This window comes from Sinocyclocheilus anshuiensis, unplaced genomic scaffold (assembly GCF_001515605.1).
Source record: "Sinocyclocheilus anshuiensis isolate Anshui unplaced genomic scaffold, SAMN03320099.WGS_v1.1 scaffold1091, whole genome shotgun sequence".
Classification (NCBI taxonomy): Eukaryota; Metazoa; Chordata; class Actinopteri; order Cypriniformes; family Cyprinidae; genus Sinocyclocheilus; species Sinocyclocheilus anshuiensis.
In genome coordinates this window covers 398,691-409,901 of record NW_015544196.1, presented here as the reverse complement: position 1 = coordinate 409,901, position 11,211 = coordinate 398,691, and the positions used below count along the sequence as shown (strand labels likewise).

The window sequence follows — 11,211 nt, the reverse complement described above, 5'->3', positions numbered from 1 at the left end:
ATGCTGTGCAGGTTTGGTGGTTTTGGGTGGCATTTTGTCCTGCCAAACTTTAAAGTGTTTTCCATCACTCGCCTTTGCATGATGAGCAGCCATCTGAAGAAAACCGAGAAGGCCATCAATGACTTCTTCCGCACGGAAGGCGCGGAAAAGCTCCAAAAGGCCTTTGAGATCGCGAAGCGAATTCCTATCATTACCTCGGCAAAAACACTGGAGCTGGCGAAGGTCACGCAGTTCAAGACCATGGAGTTTGCGCGCTACATCGAGGAGCTAGCGCGTAGCATACCGCTCCCGCCACTGATCATGAACTGCCGCACCTTCATGGAGGAGATCCTCGAGGTCGTCGGCGTAGAGGAAATGAGACACACTTTTGTCCGACAAGCACCTGAGAGTCACGGCGGGGTGGCTGCTGGCACTTCCGATGACGTTTTCACTATCTTGCGTGAAAGAGAGCGGGAGAGGGAGCGCAGCGATTCTCCCGCCGTGGACTCGGACGACGTGTCGCTTCACGAGCAGCCTCAGTACATGGCCATTCAGGTTTCAATTCATCCGCCGTTAGCTGCAGCAGGATGCTGTAACGAGGAAGCTCCGCCTCTTTCCAAAATAGTCTCCTCTCCGTCCCCATTGGCTCAGCTGCCTCTGGAGGCAGAGTCTGAGGAGAAGGAAAACAAGGCGGAGTCTGTACAAGTAGGTGGTGCTGCACAGAAAACCCAAGTCATTTATGAAAGCCATGTGTAATATCCTGAAGGAAGGATAATGACCTCGCTATGCATTTTCTTTGGGAACGAAAAGGTCAAGATTTGTTTTTCTTTTCAGAAGTTGCTCTCTATTAGTCATCTTAGGAAAGATGAAGAATAGATGCATTTGTGTTTGGGTGAATCTCGCAAAACTCATATTTCTGGGTCATATTTTACCTTGGGGAGAAAAAAAAAGAGGAATTGTATTTTGCGTAAAGAAAATAAAGCCCATTTTCCATAGTTTCTGCAATGCGTTGATATTTTAATGAAGTTAACCCTCCATCTTTAGAAGCTATTGTAATTCATAAAATGTTCTCATTACAGTAAAATTTCAAAAATATATATATTTTTTAAATTTTAAATGCTCAGCATTCATTCAGTTATACATCTTGGTTTGTATTTGTGACGACTGAATTGAATTTAGGTTGATTTCAATTAAAACTGAACAGAATAATTGTTAGTACTTTTGCAATTATATAAAAAAAGTTCAAATATTCGCATTACTGTGTATTTACATTAATTTTTTATTTTATTATTATTATTTTGCATGACAGTAATGTGATTTTTGAAGGCAAAATTTGCCTAAAAGGATAATATCACAATCCCCCAAAATTACGAATAGTCCTAAAAATTGTTTATTTTATGCAATTTTTTCTTCTTTGAATTTTGGGGTAAAATATAGCCTTGTCATTTCTTTGTGAGATTGACCTGTGTAAGTTATATTTCCCATGACAATGAATATTCACACTGAATGTATTTTGGGCGAAGTTCTCTATTTATTTAGAAAATCCAGGTTTGCCCATGATTGATTTTTTTTCATAGTTTCCATAAACTAGGGCTCTTGAGGGATACAAAGCTCACATCTCACGTCTTAATCATCAGACATAAAGTTAGGTTGGATTTAGTTACGGATTATCCATTTCACGAATGAATGAGAACGTACGACTGATTAATACATTTGGCTGAAATTACACCGTTTTGAGGCTGAAGTGCATTTTTCATTCCATAGAAATCCCACATCTTTGAAAATATTTCAGAAGTGATGTGCACAGTAGTGTCTAAGATCTCGCTCCCTCTTATAATGCATGAAGAATGCATGTGGATCTGTCTTCAGTGCTGGACTCGGCGAGACTAAACGTTTGTTTGTGTGATCCTGTCTGCTATGTGTTATTTATCATCCGAGTCAGGTAAACACGGCATCGACACTTTGAATAACATTGTAGAAATTTCAGTTTGAGATTACGAGGCATTTTATTCTGTCGAGTTTCCACTGGAGTCTTCATACTGTTACTGTAATTAATGATAGTATTACTTTACTAGTAACTATTACTTTTGATTTCAGACGCACAGCTAGGTTTCGTTCTTTCGAGTGTTTGTTGATTACGAGGCATTTTATTCTGTCGAGTTTCCACTGGAGTCTTCATACTGTTACTGTAATTAATGATAGTATTACTTTACTAGTAACTATTACTTTTGATTTCAGATGCACAGCTAGGTTTCGTTCTTTCGAGTGTTTTTGTTTCATTTGAACTTGTCTTTTTGAGGATCCAACAGAGAGTTCTTTATAACGGAGCCACGGTAATGTTTAATCTCTTCGAAACACGCTTCTTAAAAAGGCTCACCTTTTAGTTTCAGTGTGAACAAGTTAGAATTCTTCTTTTTTGGGCTCTACATCCAGAGTAACCTAGCAGTCCGCTGCACTGCTGATATAGCTAAACAGGTTAAGCACTAGTCATTACGAATGTTCCTGTTTTAGAAGTAGTGAAATAAAGCTGCTGTGTACCCATGATTCCCTGTGTGTCTTCATTCACTCGGATCTTTTGAGAAGCCTTTGTATCATCAAAATTGCATCATGACTCTTTGTAGGCACTTGTTGATCTTTTGCAGATCATTTTATGCTGTTTGAAGAACAACATCTAGTGTTTTTCCTGTCGTGTCTTCTCCACTCAATCGTTGGAATTATATTGACTAAGCAGATTTTGAAGTTAGCGTTCAAATAAGTTGGTTTTAGTTCACAATGCATGAAATGCTGAAATGGTGTTGGATATTCAAGTGTTGAAATGCTTGAATAAAACACCCGGTAATGTTTCTGTCCAGATATTTGAAGTGCATTAATAAGTGCTGAGCTGAATGCATTATTTCTGTGTTTGTGTTACTGATTTGCATGTGTGAATGAATATGTCTGATTTTAAGGAATAGTTAATGCAAAATGAGACAAGTAGACTTTTTTTTTAAAATATGTATTTTATTTAGGTAAAACGTTTGATTAGACTTGCCGTTGTAACGCTGCAGTCATACAGAATGGATTCACTGAAATTAAGGGAATAAAATATAATTAGTAAAAGTATAATTTGAATGAAATTCAATTAATTGAGCAGCAATAAAAAAAAGCTAAAAGTATGTAATTTTATAATTACGTATGCATTAGTTATGTGGGTCATTCTATGGAAATGTCCATTTTTCTGTCCCTAGCCTTTAAAGAAATATTACACTTGAAAAACACTTTAGGGTTACACACATACATATATATATATATATATATTAAAATGGAACAGTGTTATTTGAACAATTACACCTTCTTGAGCCATCGATGTGGTAATGTTTTTAATGAATTATAACGAATTCCACAAAACTGCTCGTCCCCACAGCCATGTACAGAGGGAAAGTGCTTTATTTTGAGGTCCAAAACAGGATTTTCTACCATTTAAAATACAATAATGTATTCCTAACTATCAAACATGATGTAACACACATAAAAAAAATGCCAAATCGATATTATAAAATATATAATGAAAGTAGTGGTGTGTCACTGGTGTTCATACCATTTAACAAAAATCATTTATTTTGAAATAAAAATCTCACTGATGACATCATTTGACTTCCTTCTTCCTATTTCCTGAAGATCTATGAAAAAAGGGCCCAAGAGCAAAGAATTCGCATCAGGTGTGTTTTGCGTTTTTAATATTTGTAAAAAGTAATTTATGAAGCCACTTTAATCTGTATCACATCAAAACTATCAATTTAAACAAAAATTTACCGTCAACTACAGACGTTGTATCCATCGATTCCGCCATGTTTCTCATTGACCCAACTCGGAAACTCAGGGCTTAAAGAAAATTTCGAGTTTCCCACTAGTAATAACGACTTTGTGGTGCGTTCTATTTCACAAATATTTCACGTTCTTTCTCATGTGCGTTCAACTCGTAAATATGATCTATCCGACATGACTTGAATGCACCATCAGTCCACTGTCTCTTTTCAGTTATCAGAAATTTTCTCATTTATCTCATGATTTCATATGAAGCTTTTAGTGGAAGTCACTGGTATGACCTACGTTATTGTTAGGGAATTGTGAAAAAAAAAACTAGAATACAAATGGATTAAACTACTTAATTTAGTGAGTATACCATTATTGACAACATGTGGTTTGATACCTTGCAGCAGACATTGTGTAAAATGCATTTTTCATTATAATGGTCACTGGTGTCACCTTCCTAACACCAGTGAAGATCAGTTTATGTTCTTTTACTGTTTCACTAAATGCCAAATGTAACAATTTAGTCTCATCTAATAATTATAGTTGAAGAATAAGGATCTTTGGTATGATCTTATGTCACTGGTGATTCATTGTGTCACTGGTGTTACCGTGTTTTTTTTCTGTCACATTAAATAAAATGTGTCACATGTGGCATGATAATTTTACATCCATTGCATTCTCAAGAGTTAAGATTTAAAGGATTGCATCATTACTTGTTTATAACTGTTTTTACAAATATTTTCATTGTTATAGCAAATACATTGTTGCGCAAATGAACGAACGTCATTCAATCACACTTTTAACAAACCTGATTAAAATAAAACAATCTCCTTATTTGTTGCATTATTATTATTATTATGGAACTCTGACATGTGCTGAAAAAAAACGAGAAATTGACAAAGTAGTAAGGTAACACCAGTGACAAAACATGGTACATGTGTGGTCTTTAAATAAATGCACAAAAAAGATTTTTTAAAAATCATTAAGCTGTCATTTATATGTATTCATAAAGTCAAAAGCATGTGGGGGCTTGTTAGAACGTGCCGTTTTAGGTAGGCGTGGCTGACTCTTAACTTTTATAAAGAATATCTCTTTGGATTTGAGACTTTAGTCTTTGCAACTTTACAGATCTTCTTTATGCACCAAGAGCTTGTAACACTCCAAAGAGAAAGGAAGAATTGAAATCGCATCATATGACCCCTTTAAGACATCTTGCCATACCAAAAGTGGACGTTTCTGTAGCATGACCTGTAAATATCAACCTTACATTAACCTTACGTAAAAATCCCATTAACGTTTACCCCAGCAGTGCGTGCGCATAAACTTTATACACATTTCTGAGGCGACGCAGTTCTATCAGATTATATTATATTGTTTCAATCGGAAGATGGAATGGAGAGCTGCGTTCCAGTTTTACTCGAGTCGGCAAAGTACTGACTCAGGCTAATTGCGAAACAAAGAAAACCGTGTAAGTGACATATTTTAGATTCACAACAGCTAATTACGGTCTCAGGATAATTACGAAATGTAGAAAATCAATGAAAAAAAAAATGTAGGGCAGAAGTTGATCTTATATTGCTATATCTTGTTAGTTTTGTTAGTCGCTCATCGAAGCAGATCAGTGATTAGAGGTAAGTGGTTATTTTTCCTGTTCAAGTCTTCATGATAAAGCCTCGGGAGCCATAAACGTCCACAGGAGAGAAATACTCATACTTTCAGTAATGTAGGAGTTTTGATGTGACTCATGAGAAAAAAAAAAACTGTAGACATTTTAAAGGAGATTTTAAAAGAACCTTTTAGATTGAAAATTGAGGAAAGAAATTAACACTTTACACAATTTGTTCAACCTTGAGAAAAACCACACACTTGCCTGTAGTATGGGAGCAGTGTCTATGTGCAACCAAATCAAACATTGACGTCACGTTACCAAACCTCTTTTACAAGAAATGACCAAAAAACAAAGGAGACAAACTGTGGCTGTCTATCAGCAAATGCTAACACATGCTTTCTCCAGATATTACAGACCTTATCTGAATGTGGTGTAGGATATCAGACCGAATCAGACAATCTAAGATTTGGTCAGGCACAGAGACTGCCTTTTTACACGAGTAGATGTAACAAAATCATCTTAAAAGGACTGGTGAGCAACTAATCATTTCTATGCATAACTCCATATCATGTATGTAACCCACACATCAGACGATCAGGTCTTAATCATTTATTGTGTATGTATTTTGAATAACACACATTTCATTACACCAAATACACAAAATAATGTTCTTTTTAGCAACATCATATGACCCCTTTAAATAACCATTTGCTGTAAAAAAAAAAATTTAAAAAAGGGCCACCTTAAAACACATTCTGACGTTTATGGACTATAAAAAAACAGAGCTTGCACAGTACCCCCCATCCAGAGCATCTGCAGCTACACCTGCACAAACACTGCGATGATCCATTTACATTTTCACAGAGCAAAACATTTGCAGATGAAAAGAGGCCGAAAGCTCTTCTGAAAACCCATGCAAATGAGAGGTCTTTAAATGTGAGGTTTCCTCTGGGAACAGCCACAAATACACACTGGAACAGTCCCTTTGAGCGGCCAGACGGTGACAAAATGATACTCACGTACTGCTTGAAACTTCACATCCAAACAGAAAAAAGTTGATTACTACAGATACATTTAAAATGAATACTGGGAAGATGTATTGTTTTGTAAAATACATGTGTAACTCAACTCAAATCTCAAATTTTGACTAAATACTGTAAAGCATCTTTCAAATGATTTATGAATTACAATATAGCTTACAAATAAATATGAATATGCTTTAATAGCTTTCACTTAACAGTGGTGGCTTTTGGCTTATGAAAATGAGCAATTTGCATTTCCTAGAAAACAGACACCAAATGTAAGTAAAGATCCATAAACCATTTAATGCTTACAATTTAATCCATTAAAAGGCTAAAAAAGGTGAACATTTACCATTCAATTTGACATCAAGTAGTTAAAGTCATAAAATTAGTCTCAAGACAAGAATCAGAGATCCATATTAATTTGATTTTGTAAGTAGAACTAAAAATTAGCTGATCATAAAATTAAACAGCAATCAAGCAGAAGAGAAACCAGTTTTAAACTGATTTTCTTCATCTCTCTTCATACAAGGCTTCCCCCTTCTGAGCCTTTGGGTAGCTCATCTCACAGTATACAAATATTGATGTGTGTGTGTGTGTGTGTGTGTGTGTGAATCTAGACAGTCTGCCCTCAGACAGGAAAGTCTGACGCTGACGCTAATGGCCTGTGCAACCACACTGAGAAACCATACGCTTGCTCCCAGTGTAGTACAACCTCTTACAGCTGCACAAATTCATAAATCACACATTTGGAGAAGGTTGTGGGAATCTGGCTTTCAGCTCACATTACACCGTGTGAAATTAGCTGTCATTTAAGTATTGTCTTTAATACTTTTTATTTCCAATCAGAAAACCTATACAGGTTAGAGACCATATAGTTGCCCCAATCAAGGAAATTAAGTAGTGTAGTATTTTTTTTTTAAACCAGGTCTACTAGTAATGTTTATCTATCGCTATAACATAGGCATGTTTATGCTTTTTATTTCAAGACACTACAGGCGAAAACAGTCTTTTCATGCTATTTGGCTTTTTATAACAGTTTGCTAAATTTTTAAGCACTTCATCAGTCTAGAATTCAATTATAATAATTTCTCCACCTCAGCAGAACTTACAAACTTATCAGTTTTATTCACATCTATATTTTTAATTTCTTTAAAAAAAAAACGGTGCAAATATTTTCTAACGGTACTTTCTGATTTGTGAAGTGATAAAAATTAAATATCTAAAATCCCCTCTGCAAAGACATTTAACTCTGAACAAATCCTCTTTTTTTGTGACGTATTTAGTGTTCGACTTTCTTTTCTGGAAATGAATGCAAATTTAATTAATGCATCATTTGCAAATTTAATAGCATTTCAGAAAACTTGTAATACAATATTTATTAATCTTATTTTTTTTTTCATAAACTATTTTTAATGTTATCAGTCAACTGGGGAAATATGGTGATATCTATAATTTGTTATTTTTACCATATTCACCTGTGGTGTCTTGCCTTAATATACTGCTAGTATGTTTACTACTAATAACAGCTGTGAAAATACTAGTTTTTTTTTCTCCTCCAAAAACACTTGAGTGCACGCGTTCGTTCAGAAAGCAGAACAAGAACAACTTTTAAACATTACCTTTTAAGTGAAGTAATTTCTTCGCCACTGTCGTCACCAAACTGACCCTTTCGAACAGGTTTCCGAAACTCTCCCTGTCTGCATCCGGACAAACTCTTTACTCATGTAAAAACATTACAGCAGCAAATTGAACTTCCTGTGACATGCCATTTAATAAACATTGAAGCTGTTGATTTCGTACTCCCTGACTGGAATACATACGTTTACTTTGCCTGATCTGAGAGCAGCGTCTCAACACGCAGTCTCGAGGTCTGCGCTTACAGTTGTCATCACGGTTCACAGTCTAAGAGAGCAAGACAGTGCAAACACAGGATCTACACTTCATTTAAAACAATTTAATCTTTACATATTTGTGTTTTTTTTAATGTACAATCAAATCAATCATACATAAAATTCTCCATATTGTACAACTCTAGCACTAGTATAAATTAAAAAAAAATTAGATCAATATATAACAACATTTTGTTTTCTTCACTGATTAACAGAGGAACATCAATTGCTAATGAGAACACAGAAGCCCCACCCACATGGCTCAATTACTGTCAATCAATCGGGGGGGGGGTTCACCATGGAAACAAAGCAAAAGGACAGAATTTCACCAATCAGTTAAAAGACAACACTTCGGCCTTGTTTTGGAAAAGAAATGACCATGCGCATATGTAATTCAAAATTAAATTTAAGAAAAAACAGATGGTAGTGCAACTGGTAGGTTAGTTTAACATACAGCAATGGTTACCACAAGTGTCAAATTTACACAAAACTGTGCCACGTATTTCTCAGGAAAAGAAAATGAAGGGGCCAACAGGAGCAAGCACAAATGAACTAGAGTTTCCATTCTAACGATCTCTAACAGTCACATTTCATCATCGCTTTTTCAGTGCCAATACGTAACATCTGAATCATCTGGCATCTCCAAAAACAGTTTAGTTGTTAGCCTGTATTTACATGTAGTTTTTTAGTGTCATAAAAAATGTCTGGGTCATATTTCAGCCTTGTATTAAAAGGAAAAAATATTTAGCATAATGAAGCTTTACATGCATTTTGACATGGTTTTCATGACAATTTGGCTTGATGGTTCAGTACTGGGAACAATATTTTTTCACATAAAATTTCTCAAAATAACTATTCGGGGGTAAAATATGCATCATTTGAAATTTAAAATGGGTTAGGGTTCAAAACGGGCTTCATTTTCATTACACAAAATACATATTTTATTTTGGGATGAAATATGACCTGGGCATTTCTTCGTGGGATTTATACTTTAGAGCCTGTTCTTAGATAGCCGTCAGATGCGGATAAACAATTTGAGATGTTTAATGTAAGATTTCAGGGCAATCAAATATTTGATTATTCAGATGAGGATGTTATATCACGCGAGATGAAATGTGAGCATACAAGAGAATGGCAAATTTAAACTGCACTGGAGCCAGCATTCACCAGTTTGAACATTAATGCTTGTTTGCAAAGTTAAAAAAGTTGGTCAAGTCACATTTTTTGATTTTCAAACTATTAGGAGTTGCTTAGTACAGTTAAATATAATAGCCAAGATAGCAGCTGTAAAAGAAAAGCGTCTTGGTTTTTCATCCCCAGTAACGAAAAGCACAAAACTTTATAAAGTGTGGGCACTCAGAGACCTGCCAGACAGACTCGTTTGGCTTGTTACCTACAATCCCACTGCGGTTTAGACTGGCCGTCGTAGTGTTGAGATTAAAGATGATTAATTATGTTGTAAGATGTACACCCTGTTCTCCTCCCAACATCCTTTCGCTAGGTAGCACAAAACCCACGCTTGTATGCTTGATCTTTTCGCAATGCTGAATACTTGATCTTCACGGATCGCTCGCAAAAATCACTTGCACGGGCAACGTATCCATTATGTACAGGACACTTTTCGACGTTTCTTCGGCTTCACAGCATCAGATCCCGACTGGAATATTGGGGCGCGTTCAAACACGATCTAGTTCACCGTCTTTCTTGTATCTCTCACACACACTACAAGTAGACAAAGCTATAGAGTCCATTTCGGGATGTGGTGGGACAGTGAGGGTCACGGCGGTCTCGCCTTGTTTCCAGTGGTTCATCTTGACCTTTCACCTCTTTAGGACGCATTTTCTCAGGCAGGAGGCTAAGAGGTCAATCAAGCAGGTCCCGTGTGTGTTTTTGCATGCGCGTGTGAGAGTTAGTTTAGCGTGCTAGCATTTGGAGAAAGTTCCTCCACTTGGCGCGTCCAAGACTCAAGCTTCTCCCAAAAGTTTTTCAAGCAGCCAGGCTCTGCCTCGAAAGACTCGTTTTGGAGTCTTGTGCAAGTATCCAGAGGATGGGGTCCCGTCTGGCGTAGTGTTTTTTATATACTTGGGCGGTTCAGGGTACCGTAGGGGCGTGTGGTCAGAGGGATGAGTTGTCCAGTAAACGGACCTCCTCTTCAATCTCATCTTCCTCGTAGCGGGAAGAGGGGGATGCTAGTTGAACATTATGGACTCGGGGTCTTGGTTTGCCATCTGGGCCATATGACGGAGGATATCTTTTTTTGTAATAATACCAAGGAGGCGCCTATAAAAAGAGAGACAGAAAGAGGTAGAGAAATTTACTACTGCATTTTTGACATGTTTGCAGAGCACTGACATCTTCTGTTGCCAAGTTTTGCAAGGATGTCCCAACGAAATGCATTTTGTATAACTCTATTCTAGACTTGTGCCGGTATTCGGTAATGCGATATATCACGGTAATGAATATGCACGATATTGTTATTGTGGGCACTTCTAAATACAGTGAATAATTATATATTACAAATTATTCAGAATTTTGAATGCATTTTAAGAATACTTTTCCCATCAACTGGTCAAAATGCACAACACTGCTGTATGCTGCGTGAAAGACGCGTGCGCACTCTGATGTTAACAAGCGCGGACGAGAAGCACATGGCGGAACATGTGAGAAGACGCTCTGAATGAAAGCTCACTTTCACTCTCTGAAAGCAGATGGCGCTAAACTGCAGAAATAATAATAATAATAATTGATTTAAATGCAGCCGTTACCCCGGAAACCCTGTAAACAAAGCAGCTGCACTACTTTCTGTTTCTGAATCGTGTTTAAATGACTTACACTCAAATTCAGATTTGTGTATTTGCTATGATGTTCATCACAGCGCCAAATACTTAAATATTTAGACTTAATAGGCTATTTATTT

The 11,211-nt window shown here is 36.5% G+C and overlaps 2 protein-coding genes and 1 long non-coding RNA gene across 6 annotated transcripts in view; 2 read left to right on the top strand and 1 right to left on the bottom strand.

Moving 5' to 3' along the window:
• On the top strand, positions 1-1,213 carry LOC107696726 (microfi brillar-associated protein 3-like). Its single transcript, XM_016497205.1, has one exon. The coding sequence runs from the start codon at positions 1-3 to the stop codon at positions 733-735; it is 735 nt and encodes a 244-aa protein (XP_016352691.1). The 3' UTR covers positions 736-1,213.
• A 6,675-nt stretch (positions 1,214-7,888) lies between these two features.
• On the top strand, positions 7,889-8,809 carry LOC107696738 (uncharacterized). The gene is made up of 2 exons (XR_001635121.1): positions 7,889-8,201; positions 8,288-8,809. It is a non-coding gene; the product is annotated as an uncharacterized LOC107696738 (long non-coding RNA).
• The window catches only part of clcn3 (chloride channel 3), a 46,809-nt gene continuing 43,956 nt past the window's right edge, over positions 8,359-11,211 (bottom strand). For 2 of the 4 annotated variants that reach the window (XM_016497218.1, XM_016497217.1), the window contains exon 14: positions 8,359-10,574. In XM_016497218.1, coding sequence (XP_016352704.1) covers positions 10,410-10,574 — 165 coding nt within the window. In that variant the 3' untranslated portion in view covers positions 8,359-10,409. The remainder of the gene's footprint in view (positions 10,575-11,211) is intronic. The other 2 variants (XM_016497220.1, XM_016497219.1) reach the window with 2 other exon arrangements.

What these genes read in the sequence shown, in the direction of transcription:
- LOC107696726 (XM_016497205.1), top strand. Translation starts at nt 1, where the DNA reads ATGCTGTGCAGGTTTGGTGGTTTTGGGTGGCATTTTGTCCTGCCAAAC.